At 37.1% G+C, this 18,408-nt stretch overlaps 1 protein-coding gene across 1 annotated transcript in view; it reads left to right on the forward strand.

The window, feature by feature from the left end:
* Positions 1-530: 530 nt before the first annotated feature.
* The window catches only part of ST6GALNAC3 (ST6 N-acetylgalactosaminide alpha-2,6-sialyltransferase 3), a gene marked incomplete at both ends in the record, with an annotated part of 218,846 nt that continues 200,968 nt past the window's right edge, over positions 531-18,408 (forward strand). The window contains one exon of the mRNA XM_079728490.1: positions 531-889. Within this exon, the coding sequence (XP_079584616.1) occupies positions 531-889 (359 nt within the window). The remainder of the gene's footprint in view (positions 890-18,408) is intronic.

An 18,408-nucleotide genomic window follows, 5' to 3' on the forward strand; every position in this document is an offset into this window, starting at 1 on the left:
TTGATATGTTTCTTCTGGATTGCTTTTCTCTTTTCAACTAAATCAGTAATTCTAGATGAATCAGAAAAGTCCATTTCTTCCCTAATATTAAGTTCAGGGTCCTAATAAATTATCTTTATTAATAAAATTATCTTAATTATCTAAATTAAATTGCTTTCATTTCCTGACTTAACCGCTATATATTGAGCTACTATAGTATTCCAGGGACTTCTGGGGAGTGGGGTTAAAATGAAGAAGACAGACATTGATTCTGCTGTTACTGAGTTTACCGTCTAGTAGACAGGCATAATTAAATAATAAATTAAAGTGCAACACAGCTACTGTTGGTTTGGTATAAATATATTTCAGAGGTATTCCCACACTCAGCAGTTATGACAATATCTGGATTTTCTGTTTTCCCAGAGGAATTTGTTTGGATAGATGGAACTTACTAATTTATACATTTCTTCCCCCACCCTGTTTCTCTTTTTGTTTTTCAGCCTTTGCAACTGGACTGTAACCTTTGTGCCATAGTGTCAAACTCAGGTCAGATGGTTGGCCAGAAGGTGGGGAACGAGATAGATCAGTCTTCCTGCATTTGGAGAATGAACAATGCCCCCACCAAGGGCTATGAAGAAGATGTTGGCCGCATGACAATGATTCGAGTTGTATCCCATACCAGCGTTCCTCTTTTGCTGAAAAACCCTGATTATTTTTTCAAGGAAGCAAATGCTACTATTTATGTTATTTGGGGCCCCTTCCGCAATATGAGGAAAGACGGCAATGGCATTGTTTACAACATGTTGAAAAAGACTGTTGACATCTATCCCAATGCCCAGATTTACGTGACCACAGAGAAGCGCATGAGTTACTGTGATGGAGTGTTTAAGAAGGAAACTGGGAAAGACAGGTGAGTCCTCTGAGAAGCAGCCTTATTGTCTTTTATGCTAAATCTTTGCTGAGTTCTTTTGCCAGCTATCAAATGAACAGAGTAACTTTTCAAACTGATTGTTATATGTTTTTGACTATTATGATTACTTGATGAGCCAGCAGCTAGGCCCCATTTATTCCACCTACCCCACCTTCTGTTCTCTCCCTTTTGATTGGCTTGAGGCTCCAAAAAAACGCTGGCTGCTTCCCCAAGATATCTTTAGATTTCTTCTTATTTAGCTCAATTTGCTATTGAATAAATTGGATTTTAGCCGAAAGAAGTCTACACATTTCTGTTTTAAAATAGAAATGTGAGAGAACTTTAGGACCTAAACTCCTTTGGAAGCTGTGGCAAAAATTTACTGAGAGCACAAAACAGAACAAGCTATTGATTCTCTAATAAGGTTGCATAGCTTCTTGCCTGCAAATAGGTCCTATGATCGTGAACACCATAACTTAGCATTTAACATGTTAAGCAGAATACCATGTTGAAATTATGCATTCCTTAAAATCATTAACAGTGGATTCTTGAAGAGAAATGAGATATACATACCGTTCACTCAATGATCTAAAAACCAATTTGCATTTTTTTCATTACATCCCGTTTTCTGCAGCATTCTGTAAACCACCTTTCCCTAGGCCTTCCTGTCTTATTCTTCTCCTACTCCTTACTTTTCCTGCTTCCTCCCCCGCTTCCTCTTCCTCCTCCTCTTCTCCCGTGTAACTATTGCTCACCACTTTTTCTTCCTCTTTAGAAAGGTAACCAGTATGTGAGAGAGAAGTAGAATTATAAATCAGTTTACCTTAGTTCATATATCTAGTTCTAATCAAGAACTGCTGAAGGAAAATATTGAAACTGATTGCTGAAAGTTTGAATTACTGTGAATTTTGCTTTTTTGTGTAATACTATGGATAAATTGAGCATTGACTATAATTCCAATATTAACATTCTGATTTCCTCAAAATATCTGTCTTTTATTCTTCCTTATTATCAAATTTAAACTTTCAACTATATTGCAGTGTGTGCTTGAGAAGGGGAGTTTCTGATGTCTCTGGTTATAATTTAAATGCTGATAACTATTTCAAAATCTTATCTGGCTCAACTCTCCTACTGATAATGTAGGTGGAATTTAGTGTTTTCTACTTCTGAGAACCAAAAATGCATAGCTTCTAATGAAATGCAAGACAAATAGCCATGATAGTGACCCCTTCCACTTTAGTGTTAGCAAGAAGAATCCCAGTGTTAAGATTTGAATCAGTATAGCATAAACAGTCCAAAGAGACAGGCACTAGGGGTTAAAGGAGTAGGTATGTGCTTCAAAGAAATACTCTCACATGTAGCACCATTCTATATAAATACGACCATTCTCAAGTGGCTTTGGAAATTTCTGGTCTCTCACTAGCCCAGAGCAGTGCAGTTAATTAGGTATATTTGGTTTCTCATTAGTAACACTTAGCCCTCGGGGTATGCCCTAGTCATAACTATAAGCCCTAGAATAATTCTGTGGTATCAGAGAAGAGCTCAGCATGCTGTCTGTCCCCATGTGTTTATATCATGCTGGCTTTGCTGTGAGCTTTCAGTGAGACAGCACTGTCACAGATGTGTGGATTGTACAACAAGCACCGGAAGAGAATAGCTTTGGGAGATTCATTTTCCTACTGGCTGTGATGAGTAAAGCTGTTTGTATAGTGGGAAAAAGCACACTTGGTAAAATTAATTTGCAGGTATCATTCAATTGGTAGAGTTACCAAAATAAAAGTAGAAAAAACAAGTCAAGATGATTTTATGATGCTTTCTTGCTGTTTTCTTCCCCAAGTCTAATCCCGTCTGGTGCTTCACTGAATACTACAACCAGACCAAAGAAGACAACTATGCTAGAAATGAAGAGAACAGATGGTTTTGGTAAAATCTGGTTGGTTGACAAAAGATCAACCAAAACGACCTCAAGGGTAGCAATCTCCACAATGATTTAAATATGTACCCTAAATTTAGCTGTGTGGATTTTATTGTTAAAGATTTCCCATAGTGACCTGATGTTCATTGCCAGATTTCAAAGAAGGATATTTTTTAGCTTTTTATGAAGGAAAATGTCAGACTTATAGGGAGACTAATGCTGTAATGAACTGTTGTATACCACAGCTCAGATTGAATAATTATTAACTCATAGGCAATCTTGTTCTATCTATACCCCTGTACACTTTCTCCCTCCCCAAGGATTATTTTGAAGCAAATGCCAGACATCATATTATTTTATTCATAAATATTTCAGCATGTATCTCTAAAAGATAAAGATTCTTAAAAATAAACACAATGCCATTGTCCTACAGAAAAATCAGCATACTTTGTTAATAACAATATATATTTAGTTTGTTTTCAAATTTCTCCAATGATCTCATTAAAATTTTTAACAGTTAATTGAATCGGGATTAGTGTTAAGGTCTGTGCATGTTCAAATCAAGATTAGCATAAGGGCTTTACAAATAATTGATATGTCTCCTATATTTCTCTTAACACATGGCTTCTTCGTTCCCACTCTCTCCCTTTATATTGAAAAAAACCTAGTCATTTGTCCACAATCCAGATTGTGCTGATTACACCCCCATGATACTTCTACTTTGGTATCTCTATATTGAGGATTTATTGGATTTGGGTCTAATTTTTAAAAAAAAAAATTATCAAGACTATTAGGTGATACTTCTATCAGCATGAAGACCATCTAGTTTTCTGTCTCTTTATGTTAGCATTCATTAATGATCATTGTCTAGATCGAATAGTTCATTAGAGATTACAGAATGGTGATATTTCATCATTTCTTTTTCATTTATTAACTGATATACCTTATAAAGAGAAACTTGGTCTCATTAACCGTTTGGTGACCATGAGGTAGAAGATAGTACCAATTCTTTCTCTTTATTAGTTTTTTTTTCTTGAAATTTATTTAATTTATTTTTTTATACAGCAGGTTCTTATTAGTCATCCATTTTATACACTTCAGTGTATATATGTCAATCCCAACCTCCCAATTCATCACACCACCCCCACCCCCTGCCGCTTTCCCCCCTTTGTGTCCATATGTTTGTCCTCTACATCTGTGTCTCAATTTCTGCTCTGCAAACCGGTTCGTCTTTACCATTTTTCTAGATTCTACATACATGCGTTAATATACGACATTTGCTTTTCTCTTTCCGACTTACTTTACTCTGTATGACAGTCTCTAGATGCATCCACGTCTCTACAAATGACCCAACTTCATTCTTTTTTATGGCTGAGTAATATTCCATTGTATATATGTACCACATCTTCTTTATTCATTTATCTGTCGATGGGCATGTAGGTTGCTTCCATGACCTGGCTATTGTAAATACTGCTGCAATGAATATTGGGGTGCATGTGTCTTTTCGAATTATTGTTTACTCTGGGTATATGCCCAGTAGTGGGATTGCTGGGTCATAGGGTAGTTCTATTTTTAGTTTTTTAAGGAGCCTCCATACTGTTCTGCATAGTGGCTGTATCAATTTACATTCCCACCAATAGTGCAAGAGGGTTCCCTTTTCTCCACACCCTCTCCAGCATTTGTTGTTTGTAGATTTTCTGATGATGCCCATTCTGACTAGTGTGAGGTGATACCTCATGGTAGTTTTGATTTGCATTTCTCTAATAATTAGTGATGTTGAGAAGCTTTCAATGTGCTGCCTTCTTTGGAGAAATGTCTATTTAGGGCTTCTGCCCATTTTTGGATTGGGTTGTTTGTTTTTTTAATACTGAGCTGCATGAGCTGTTTATATATTTTGGAGATTAATCCTTTGTCCATTGATTTGTGTGCAAATATTTTCTCCCATTTTGAGGGTTCTCTTTTCATCTTGTTTATGGTTTCCTTTGCTGTGCAAAAGCTTTTCAGTTTCATTAGGTCCCATTTGTTTATTTTTGTTTTTATTTCCATTACTCTAGGAGGTGGATCAAAAAAGACCTTGCTGTGATTTATGTCAAAGAGTGTTCTTCCTATGGTTTCCTCTAAGAGATTTATAGTGTCTGGTCTTACATTTAGGTCTCTAATCCATTTTGAGTTTATTTTTGTGTCTGGTGTTAGGGAGTGTTCTAATTTCATTCTTTTACGTGTAGCTGTCCAGTTTTCCCAGCACCACTTATTGAAGAGACTGTCTTTTTTGCATTGTATATCCTTGCCTCCTTAGTCATAGATTAGTTGACCATAGGCGCATGGGTTTATCTCTGGGCTTTCTATCTTGTTTCATTGATCTATATTTCTGTTTTTGTGCCAGTACCATACTGTCTTGATTACTGTAGCTTTGTAGTATAGTCTGAAGTCAGGGAGTCTGATTCCTCCAGGTCCGTTTTTTCCCCTCCAGACTGCTTTGGCTACTTGGGGTCTTTTGTGTCTCCATACAAATTTTAAGATTTTTTGTTCTAGTTCTGTAGAAAATGCCAGTGGTAGTTTGATAGTGATTGCATTGAATCTGTAGATTGCTTTGGGTAGTATAGTCATTTTCACAATGTTGATTCTTCCAATCCAAGAACATGGTATATCTCTCCATCTGTTGGTATCATCTTTAATTTCTTTCATCAGTGTCTTATAGTTTTCTTCATACAGGTCTTTTGTCTCCCCAGGTAGGTTTATTCCTAGGTATTTTCTTCTTTTTGTTGCCGTGGTAAATGGGTGTGTTTCCTTAATTTCACTTTCAGAGTTTTCATCATTAGTGTATAGGAATGCAAGAGATTTCTGTGCATTAATTTTGTATCCTGCAACTTTACCAAATTCATTGATTAGTTCTAGTAGTTTTCTGGTGGCATCTTTAGGATTCAATATGTATAGTATCATGTCATCTGCAAACAGTGACAGTTTTACTTCTTCTTTTCCAATTTATATTACTTTTATTTCTTTTTCTTCTGTTGCTGTGGCTAGGACTTCCAAACTACATTGAATAATAGTGGTGAGAGTGGACATCCTTGTCTTTTTCCTGATCTTAGAGGAAATGCTTTCAGTTTTTCACCATTGAGAATGATGTTTGCTGTGGGTTTGTTTTATATAGCCTTTATTATGTTGAGGTAGGTTCCCTCTATGCCCATTTTCTGGAGAGTTTTTATCATAAATGCGTGTTGAATTTTGTCAAAAGCTTTTTCTGCATCTATTGATATAATCATATGGTTTTTCTTCTTCAATTTGTTAATATGGTGTATCACATTGATTGATTTGCATATATTGAAGAATCCTTGCATCCTTGGGATAAATCCCACTTGATCACGGTGTATGATCCTTTTAATGTGCTGTTGGATTCTGTTTGCTAGTATTTTGTTGAGGATTTTTGCATCTATAATCCTCAGTGATATTAGTCTGTAATTTTCTTTTCTTTATAGTATCTTTGTCTGGTTTTGTTATCAGGGTGATGGTGGCCTCATAGAATGAGTTTGGGGTGTTAGCTCTTCTCTAAATGTTTGATAGAATTCACCTGTGAAGCCATCTGGGCCTGGACTTTTGTTTGTTGGAAGACTTTTAATCACAGTTCCAATTTTGTTACTTGTGATTGGTCTGTTCATATTTTCTATTTCTATTTACTGAGCCTTAATTTGTGACCCTTGATTTGTGACCCTAGTGTTGGAGGAGACCCTCCAACACTAGCAGGTATATTTGGTTCAGTCTCTATGGGGTCACTGCTCCTTCCCCTGGGTCCCGATGTGCACACTGCTTTGTGTGTGCCCTCCAAGAGTGGAGTCTGTTTCCCCCAGTTCTGTCAAAGCCCTACAATCAAATCCCACTAGCCTTCAAAGTCTGATTCGCTAGGAATTCCTTCTCCTATTGCTGGACCCACATGTTCAGAGACCTGACATGGGGCTCAGAACCTTCACTCCAGTAGGTGGACTTCTGTGGTATAAGTGTTCTCCAGTTTGTGAGTCACCCACCCAGCAGTTATGGGATTTGATTTTATTGTGATTGTGTGCCTTCTACCTTCTCATTGTGGCCTCTCCTTTGTCTTTGGATGTGGGGTATCTTTTTTGGTGAGTTCCAGTGTCTTCCTGTTGATGATTGTTCAGCAGTTAGTTGTGATTTCAGTGTTCTCGCAAGAGGGAGTGAGAGCATGTCCTTCTACTCTGCCATCTTGAACCAATCCCCTCTTTTTTAGTTTTAAGGCATTCATGCCCTATCATTCTCCAAAAGTCACAAGTAGATTTATTATTTTCAGTATTTACATATTGACTTATGTACTTAAACATATTTGAAATATTTTAATTCATTCCAGTTATGTTCTTATGCTTAACTGTCCTATTTTGAGCTGTGGGAACCTCGTCAGACTGGATTTTGAGTCCTTTTGACATGTCTTTAGTAGTCTTGTAAAACAAAGTCTTTTAAATCTCCTTTGCTTCCTGGTATTATAGGATGTTTCAGGCTCTTCTTGTGCATATCCTGATGCAAACGTGGATTCAGACTTTTTTTTCCAAAGAACTTTCGTCTTTTTTAGTATTGAAGAGAGCATAATCTTGGCACTACACATGCTCATTACTACCGGATTGGTCTTTGTTTCGTGGTCTTTTCATTGGACAGAGCTAGTATATAAACAACATATGCTGTATATATTGTTTAAAGATAAAATTGTTTTGAGTTCAAACTGAAACTTCCAATACAAACTCAGGTCTACCAGGTTTTTGTCTTACCTCATCTATCTTACATCTGTTCTTCTTTCTGCCATGCTGACAATCACAGGTCCTAGAGACACCAATGTAAATACTCATCTGCTTTATCCCACAGCATACACACAATGCTTTTAGAATAAAAATAACAGCACAACCAAAATATGATTACTGTAAACATTTTAAGATTATTTTGCATCAAAGAAAATGTTTTATGCAAGCATTCGTGTAGGTACATGCTCACAAAGTGTGTGTTGGTTATATCCTAATAAATGTTTTAAATATTTTTCTCCTAAGTAAATAGGAGGAAGTTAAGTGGTATACATCACTGCAGGCATGAAGGGGTGAGGAAAAAGCGTTGTCCATATAATTTGACTTTTGTGTAAACTATTTTGGTTGATTTGCCTGCAGTTCCTGGATGCAAGTGCTAATTTTCGTCATCAGGTTTTTTTTTTTTTTAACATCTTTATTGGAGTATAATTGCTTTACAATGGTGTGCTAGTTTCTGCTTTATAACAAAGTGAATCAGATATACATATACATATGTCCCCATATCTCTTCTCTCTTGTGTCTCCCTCCCTCCCACCCTCCCTATCCCACACCTCTAGGTGGTGACAAAGCACCAAGCTGATCTCCCTGTGCTATGCGGCTGCTTCCCACTAGCTATCTACTGTATGTTTGGTAGTGTATATATGTCCATGCCACTCTCTCACTTTGTCCCAGCTTCCCCTTCCCCCTCCCTGTATCCTCAAGTCCATTCTCTAGTAGGTCTGCATCTTTATTCCCATCTTGCCCCTAGGTTCTTCATGACCTTTTTTTTTTTTTTTAGATTCCATATATATGTGTTAGCATACAGTATTTGTTTTTCTCTTTCTGACTTGTTCACTCTGTATGACAGACTCTAGGTCCATCCACCTCACTATGAATAACTCAGTTTCTTTCCTTTTTATGGCTGGGTAATATTCCATTGTATATATGTGCCACATCTTCTTTATCCATTCATCTGTTGACGTCATCAGGTTTTTAATGGAGAAGTTATGTCACCATTATGATGTATAATTTATAAAATTAAAAAAATATTTTTCCAGGCTTCCCTGGTGGCGCAGTGGTTGAGAGTCTGCCTGCCGATGTAGGGGACGTAGGTTCGTGCCCCAGTCCGGGAGGATCCCACGTGCCGCAGAGTGGCTGGGCCCGTGGGCCGTGGCCGCTGGGCCTGCACGTGCGGAGCCTGTGCTCTGCAGCGGGAGAAGCCACAATAATGAGGCCCGCGTACTGAAAAAAAAAAATATATATATATATATATTGTTCCTAGTAGTTAGAGTGATTCATGATAGGAAAGTAATTAAATTAAGTTCTTCAAAGAAAAATTTGCTTCTCAACTTGATTCTTCAAATTGTCAAAATCATTTTTAAAAAATACTAGCCCCTCCTCCATTCAAGGCGGGCATCTTTTCATTTTTCCAGTGGTTTTATTTTTATCGTAAGGGATTCCTTATTGAGAAAACATGAAGTAATAAAAGAACATGTACCCTGTTAAATTTCTTAGAATGAGTTTAGATCAACTCATATGCATATTGGAATACTTTTTCAAACCAAATGAAATTTAATTTGCTTTCTTATTAGTTACTGACTAAAATTATTTGGCATGTCAGTTAGAAACGGTGACCTTCTGGGAAAGGCTGAGAGAACAGAGAGAGAGACTGCTTGCCCTTTCTCTGTTCATCTTCTGGGCCTTAGTTTTCTTTGGAATTCTAGGTCATTTGGGGAGTGGTCCCCTTTATATTTTTACTTACCAAATATTTTTCTGGGAAACAGCTAGCTTCAACAAACCAGAAACCTTTGTAATTAAAGGTCTTGTAGTCAAAATAATCTGGACCAAAATGGATCTCTTTTCCCCCTTTGAATGATTGGTGTGCATACATAATACTAGCTTGCTGACATTTCCACATTTGCATTAATACATTTTAAGACTGAAATACCCTAGAGGTGCTGTAGGGCTGACAGTGGCACATGGTACTGCATTCAACATTTGCAGAATGTGATTATGTGCCTGGCCATGTACAGATGTAAAACGGATGTTACTCTCTTGGAGAAGCAACAAAGCCTGTGTGAGGTGTTCTGCTTACCTATGGGTGTGTAGGCAGTTGCAGCTTGCATCCCACTTTAGAAATACATTGGCAAATGCAGGCACATTATTTAATTAAGTGATAATCCCATTAAAACTGCAAAGCTAATTCAGGGCTGATAAAGGGCCCTGAGCTCCCCTAAATAGGTCTTCATTAGCGGGCACAAATGTGGCTCTGCCTTCAGGGATGGATGAAATTAATGAAAGCTAGCAGCAAATTGATCAATATTTCAAGTTACTGCTTCAGGTGCAGAGGATGTGAAGGGAAAGAGTTACTTTTAAGGATCATTTAGGAAACAGGGTACACAAAAGTCAGTTTCAGAAGACACTGTCAAAATGGGAAACTGATTGGTAAATATCAAGATGGCTACATAGCTAATCATTGCCTGCATGCTCCATCCATTCCCACTCAGTCCTACGGAGAGAAAAAGAAATCAGTGATGTGTTGTTTCTCACAGCCTTGTGTTGGAGTCGGTTTTGTCATCTGGTGTGGGTTTTAAGTGCAGCCCAGATTTCGCTGTTTTAGCTTTGGCCATTTTGAAAGTTTCTTGTGCTGCTGTGTGATCGATTTTAGGGATTAAATTGTCTCACATCCCTTAGGTTTACAAACCCTTAGTATTTCCTAGAGTGGAAAGAGGAAAGCCTCCCCCCTGAGAATTTAGAAACTCTCTGAGAGTCCCCTCTGTTGGGACACAAGGCAGGCAAACTGCCTCAACAAATGCAGTGCGGCGAGAGGGAGGGGCAAAAGCAAAAACTGGAAGATGTGCTAGCCTGAGTGCCAGCCGAGAGGCACAAACACGTGCCTAGTTCACCCAAAGAAATCCTGTTACTCTACCTGGACTCTGAAAACAAAGATGTCTAGTTATTTCTAACTTGGAATAAATAGGTACTAACCTTAGGAAAACCTGGACCAAGGGAAAATAGGCAAAGTAGAAAAATTCTTGGATTGAGAGACAGAACCCAGTATTAAAAACAGTATTTTCTTTTTTTTTCTTTTTGAAGACAGTCTTTGCAAATATAGCATCTCAGCACTTTTTTCAGGAGCAACGTTGACTCATCTCTGTTAAAATGAATTAATGTTCCCACCCCAGCTGATGTATTTGGCAGAAACAATGAGTTCACACAGCAGTCACGGGCAGACCCATAGGACTTCGGAGTCAAAAGCATAATAAGGCATCCAGGGCTGTGTTTTCATGCTAACAAGCATTGGGAAATAGTTGACTTCCTTTTTCCCATTATTCATGATGGCATGTAGTGACCTACATTAGGCCTCCTCTGTAATACACACAGGCTGGAAACTAAAAATTCACTAAAAAAAGGGAAGAACCTATTTTAATAATGGGAACTTGGAAAGGATGTTTTTAATTTATCAATATATCAGTACTAACCTCTCTTTTGTTTAAAATTACACACATTCGTGCAAGGGCATGTGCACGCACGCACTGGGTAAAACTAATTTGACAAAACAGCTTAGTTTAGGAGTAAAACGAGAAACATCTTTAATTCAGTGACTATATTTTTAAAAGGAAGACTGATATTCAGACTACTGGTAGTTGTAGAAATCAAGACTTGCAACCAGTCTACTTCAGAAAATGATGTTCTCCTGAGCCTTAGGATATGACTTGACAGAATGGCTAGATACATAGCCAGATTATGCTGTTTAGAAAGAAGTCCCAATAGACATTTATGCTAAACAGTCCCTCAATATAAAGGCTTTTGAACACTACAAAGGGTGTGAACCTCAAAGACAAATAGACCTTAAATCGAAAGCTTCGTTAGAGTGTATCTACACTTTAAACTTTATAAGGGCTTTAAGGGTCTTTTTTTCTTTTCTTTTCCTTTCCTCTTTGTTTGTTTATTTATTTATTTATTTATTTATTTATTTAACGTCATGGGATTTTTATTTATTTAAGTCATGAGGTTTATCTCTTCGGTTGATTTGCTTCCCTACTATAATTTGGATTTCTCCTCTCCTTTGATTTTTTTTTTCATCTCCCAAGTTTAGATCAAAATCAAGGAAATTAAGAATGGTTATATACTGTTCATGAAAAATATGAAGCAGGGGCAATCTCTTTCTTTTTTCCTCAATTCTTGTATTCCTTGACTCTTAAGACAGAGTTGGTTTCTTTGAGACTTTTCAACCTATACAGTATCCATCTATACTACTAGATTTTTACTTGCTTGGACAACATTTCAAAATATCTTGCTGAGATGCTGTAGGAGCTCTACAAATGTTTGTTGAATTGAATTTTTGCTTCTTTGAAAACAAAAATAAGAGACTATTTATTAGATATAGTAATGTTGACCTTCTAAATGGACTTCCCTCCTTAGCTTTTTTTTTTTTTTACTAAAGAATGAGTCCTCTAGATCAGCACAGTATTTTCTTTCTTTCCTTCTCCCTTCCTTGCTTCCTTCCTCCCTCTGTCTCCCTCCCTCTCTCTCTTTCTGTTTAATACAGTACTTTTCAAACTTGAATGTGCATGCAGTCACCTGCTGATTCAGGTGATTTGGAGTGGAGCCTGAGAATTTGCATTTTGAACAAGCTCCCAAGCCAGGCCAGTACTTTTAATCTGCTGATGACACTTAGAACTGCGCTATGTTAAATTGCTTTGAATGAAGAGACAGGACAACATTTCATTTTTCCTTGAGTCAGAGAAATACATAAGGGAAGAATAACTGTGTCTCAAATAGCCTTGGTAATCTACTTGTAGTTGGATGCCAGTTTTGTAACTATGACCTGTTCCTGGCCATTTAAGCATGATGGCACCCTGAAGTCCTTAAGAATTCAATGAAGGTCTTATTTATCTCATCTTACTATGTTTATTTGTCCACTTCTCTCATTAGACAACACACTTCTTAAGAACAGGGACTTTGCTTATCTCCATTTTATTTTCAGACCTAGCACAGTGGTGGTTTACCATCAAAAGAGCAAACAAATATGTTGTTTTCACTCTACTTCTCTCAGCTAAATGGCCCACAGATATTTCAGGTTTCCTTGAAATGACCTCAGCAGTAGCTCATTTTCTTTCTTCTATCGTTACCACTACTGCTGCTCTAGTTGAGGCCTTCTTTTCCTCTCATATGGGTGACTATGAATATAGCCTTGCCTCTATGCCTTTGCAGAGATTGCTCCCTCCCATTACCATGCACACAATGCATCATTTATGACCAAATTAAATGTTACCTCTTCCATGAAGACTTTGGTAATATCTCTAATTAGAACTCATATTTCCTCCTCTGAAAATCCATAGCATTTGGACTTTTTTTTAAAATAAAAATCATCACTCTCTACCATGCATTATTATTTATGTCTAATCCTCCAGGTAGTCCATAAACTCTTTAAGGGAATATCAGCTCTTATATATTTGTTTCCCCACCACCTGATACAGTGTTTGACTCTAATAGGTATTTGGTAAACATTTGATAGATGAATGAATAAATGAGTTAAGGAGTGAAAGAAATAATACCCAATAGTTTTTTTTTTTTAAGTTTCCAAGTCCCTTTGCCACTTGTTGAAATACTTGTGAATTTCCAAACACTTTTCTTCAGTATATAGGGGTCACAGTAATACCAAATGAGGCAAGTTATAGGATTGGATTTTGATAGAAAAGTTTCCACAGTTCTACTCAGACAGACCACCCCTTGCTCTATCTTACCCAAAGGCTGGCAAGTCTATTACCTTTGCCAGATATTTTGTGACTGGGCACTAGGTTTTTAATAAGTCACTGACAGAGCCACTCCTCAAATACAGGTTTGCATTTTACTTTCTCTTCAGTGGCAAAGCAGGTTCCAAGACTTCACTCACAATTCTGTTAGCTGTCAGTTGCCTGGTGAAAAAACAATTCCTAGCACCTAAGGTTGTACTCTTGGACCTTAGGCAGAAAGGCCACAGAAGGCAGGAAACCAAAGACCCAAGTAAAGGAGAACTGATCACTATCCAACTTTATCTTCTAATTGTCTTCTAGACAATATTTTCTTCACTGATAACAAAGAAAGTGAATTGCCTTAGTGAAAATAGTTTTAAATAACTTTATGAAGAACATAAAGAAAAGGAAAAAAATAGTAGCAGTGTCTTTTAACCTGCTACATAAATGGTTGATGAAACTGTACACAGACTTAGAGGAAAATTAGTGAGTATTTTGGCATAATTCAGATCATGTCACTCTTCTGCTCAGAACCCTGAGGTAGTCCCCTATTTCCCTTAGAGTAAAAGCACAAGTTTTTTTGTTTTTTGTTTTTAAACATCGTTATTGGAGTATAATTGCTTTACAGTGGTGTGTTAGTTTCTGCTGTATAACAAAGTGAATCAGCTATACATATACATATATCCCCATATCTCCTCCCTCTTGCGTCTCCCTCCCACCCTCCCTATCCCACCCCTCTAGGTGGTAAAGCACAAGTTTTTACAATGACTTACAATGCCTTCCAGGGTGACCTGGACCCTTGTTTCCTCTCTGGCCTCTATTTATTAAACTTCCTTCATGCTCATTCTGCTCTAGCCATACAGTCTTCCAAGCTGCATCTCAAACACACCAGGCATGCTCCCTCCTGCAGGCCTTTATTTCAGCCCTTTGCTGGATCACCCTTTCTCTTCATGTATTACATGATCAACTCCATCATCTTCAAGCTTTTGCTCACGTCTCCCACTCAGTGAATCTACCATGATACTACTTAACATTGAAATCCCCACTCCCAATAAGCAGCATTCCCAATTCTCCTTACTTGGTTTAACTTTTCCTTTCTTTCCCCAATAGCATTGTTTACCTTCTAATATTTTATGTACTTATGAATTTTATCATTTATTGTTTTTGTCGTTCTCCCCTACTAGGATGTAAGTTCCTTAAGGACAAGGATCATTGTCTGTTTTTGTTACTTATATATCTCAGCACCTAGAATAGTGCATGGCATATAGTAGATACTTAATACTTGCTGAATGAATGACCAAGGGATGGAAAACCAATTAAGTAAATAAAGGATTCAGTCAAACTTGCAAAACTTATCTCATGGGGTCTACCAAAGCAACTTAAAAGGAAGAAAATACATGTGTTCAGAAACTATACAGTTAAGGTGCAGGTTTTTTTTAAATTAATTTTTTTATTGGAGTATAGTTGATTTACAATGTTGTGTTAGTTTCTGCTGTACAGCAAAGTGAGTCAGTTATACATATACATATATCCACTCTTTTTTAGATTCTATTCCTGTATAGGTCATTACAGAGTATTGAATAGAGTTCCCTGTGCTTTACTGTATGTAGGTTCTTACTAGTTATCTATTTTATGTATAGTGGTGTGTATTTCTCAATCCCAATCTCCCAGTTTATCCCCCCCACATTCCCCCTTGGTAACCGTAAGTTTGTTTTCTACATCAAGGTACAGATTTAAGGTAATTTGTTCTGCTGTTATTCTATAAAATAATACTAGGATGACAGTTCTCTTATTTGAAGAGATCATCATGTCACTCAAGGAACTGGTCTGACTGATTTTTATTCTTCAGCACATGGACCAGTTGTTTAAACAGAATAGACCAAATTAGCTAATTTCTTTGGTATCTACAAAAACAGCAAAAATCTCTGACTCTTATTTGGGTTGGTAGAGAAGTAGTTCCCAAGCATGAGCCTATATCTGAATCGCCTGGAGGACTGGTTAACACACAGATTGCTAGGGCTACCCTGAGAGTTTCTGAGTTGGTGGTTCTGGTACAAGGACCTAGAGTTTGCAGTTCTCACAACTTCCCAGGTAATTCTGTCATTGCTGGTCCTGGGACCACACTTTGAGAACCTTTGTGGTACAGAAAGATTCTAAGATATCAGGAGTTATATTCAATTGTTTTGAATACATTTGGTCCTATAATCTTTATACTGTTGGCGTAGTGTTCTGTGACCATCTAAAGTTACTTTTATTATGATTATTTTTATGGTGAGGAATTTTTTAACTTCCTGTGAAAATCCTACTGCAGCTTTGTCATTCTATTCTTCACTTTCTTACGATCTTGCTCCTCTGTAATCATGCCAGATGGTGCTGCTCATTAGCTTATGAAGAAGTGATGCTTTATCATTCTAGACAGACAAATCATTCTGTTCTCTGACTCTGAGTCAAGAATCAACATTTGGGTGTATGTTCAACCTACTGTTTGCTTTACAATTTTGCTCATTAGGTATTTATTACCCTGAAAATATATGAGCTAGTCATTATCCCTCTGTCATGTATTTCTCTCAAATTATATTCATTTAAAGTTCATATTGGCACCGTTTGACAACTGCCATCATCACAGCATTACCTCCACTAACATGTAATTTCTCTTTTGCCTGAATATCCATAAAATTAAGATGCTGGATAATATTCCATTCTCTGACTCACCATGTTCCAAAGGGATAACTGGGGCAATTGGTATTGCTGATTTGTGAAAAACAATAAAACTTAAGGACAATAAGTAGTATTATGATCAATGTCATCACATTCTTTTTAATTCATTGTATGTTTTCCTTATGAAGAAATCAGAATGAAGAGCCTATATGATTTAATGAGAAGTATAAAGAAACAAAACAAAACTAGAAACACTTAGTAAGACACTGGAAAGGTGGATGAGGAAACTTTTCCCATGTGAAGTGGAGAACTAGTTAAAACTCAAGACCTGGAAAAAAAATAACATACTTGTGCTATTCAGTTATTGGAGCAAAACCATATTTTTAAAAGTTCATAATTTTCTCTAAAAGGGTAATTAAAGTTAGTGCTAGATAATTCATGCCCAGGCACCATTACAGGCATACATGTAGCAGTCTCTTGATGTGAATAGGTCATTTATTCTCCCCAAGTATGCTTCTCTACACAGTTGCAATATTGAAAATGTCAAGTTTTCTTGAACTTTTGCTGATTGGAGTGTAGGATAAAGAGAAGGGTGTATAGTTGGAGGCTTCTGGGAGAGGTTGTCAGTTTGTCTTAATTCTTCTAGTTGAGAGTAGATCTTTGACTATTAAATCTTTACCAACTAAGATGTTCATATTACACAGCATAGTTGTATCATTGTGGAGGTGCAGAAGCACTGAAGGTAAATGCAAACAAAGAATGGTTGCTTTTTCAAGGTAACTTTTCTACTATGCATTCTGTATTTCTAATATGTTATGCAGTCCTAATCTGTCAGTCCATAACAAACACAGTTGGGTTTACTTAATTGTGTATTAAATTTTCTTCCATCAGTGGAGCAAAGTTCACTTATTCTTCATGGCGACCATAGTTAATTTGTTCTTTATCATCTACTTCACTCATAACTTATAGCTAACCATCCCACCTTAATGAGGAGACAGGACCCTTCCAAAGAGTGAATCATTGGCAACTCTGCCACCTGGATAGTGTTACATAAAATATGTTAAAAACAGAAATGACTGCATAACTGGTTCATCATATTTTCCTTAGCAGGTGGATTCTTAGTGGGCCGAGAGTGTGTTTCTGGTGTTTTGGCTGCCAAGCACATTGTGGGTGTTCAATAAATATTAAATAATAAGAAGAATTTCCTAATTAAGATGAACATTTTTCTATATTAAGCAGATGGTGCTCAGTAGGAGTAGCCCATTATTTACAAGTATGACGCAAGGTGCTGGCAATTGTCTAGGAAATATGGCTCCCACTTTGTATGCTGGTATATGTTAAAGCAAACTTTTGTGGCAAACAGCTTGATCAATATTAGTTAATGTTTGTGATAAAAACTGTGATTAGGGATGGACTTTGTGTATATATGCCTGTAATTCTGCTGTTTTGATTGTTAATATTGGCTTCGACTATAAAAATGTTTCTTGCTGTTTGCTGCAAAGCAAGTTTTGGCAAATCAGTGTCTGATTTTATCCCATAGGTTCACCATTTGATTTGAATCCTCATTATTGTCTGATTTCTAAAGAGATTTTTCTTTCAAGTCCTTTGAGTATCTCTTTGGGTTACTAAAACTAGATGTGAACACCTCCGTGATATTTGCAATGCTTATATTAGTAGCTAAAACCTCAGTGGAACTAACTAGAGTTAATTAGGCATTCCCAAAATACACATCATTCTATGATTTTGCAGATCACCGCAATGAAAATAACAGTCTAATTTCGTCAAGTCATGTATATTATAGGGAGAGGGATGATGAGACAAGGCAATTCTCAATTCTTTGGAGGAGTTAATTTTGTTGTCAGCACATCCACATTTCCAGAAATCACAAACCACAGGCAGAACTTTCTAGCAAAAGTGATCACATACTGTTTCCATTTCTAACTTCTGCCTTCTATATAGTGCCTATGCAAATAGGGGCTTTCAAGGATGTAAAACTAGCATCTTCGTCTATTAGGAGCTCAGCGAGCAGCTGCCATGCTTTCTCATAAAGGATAGAAAACATCCTGTTTACTAACATACTCCCACATACACTCACACCAAGCTATTCTATTTAAGCAGAGCTTTTATTTTGGCTTGAGATAGGTAGCATGGAAGTAGAGCGTTATTCAAGTCTCTTGCAAACATTTCATTCATTCTTTAAGCACATATTCCCTGGGTGCTAACTAGGTACCAGACATTGTCCTAGATGTGGAGAATCCACTGGTGTTTGAAACATGTTCTCTAGTTTTACCGGGAACTCATCAGAGGTTCTGGCATGTGTTGACAGGTTCTTTGCACCGGGTCTCACCCCCTTATTTTTAATATTTATAAATCATGCTCATCAGGCTGTCAGTAGGTAGGAAATGAAAGCAGCTGAGAAACCCTGCCAAGACA

The sequence above is a fragment of the Hyperoodon ampullatus genome, assembly GCF_949752795.1.
Source record: "Hyperoodon ampullatus genome assembly, chromosome: 2".
Lineage (NCBI taxonomy): Eukaryota > Metazoa > Chordata > Mammalia > Artiodactyla > Ziphiidae > Hyperoodon > Hyperoodon ampullatus.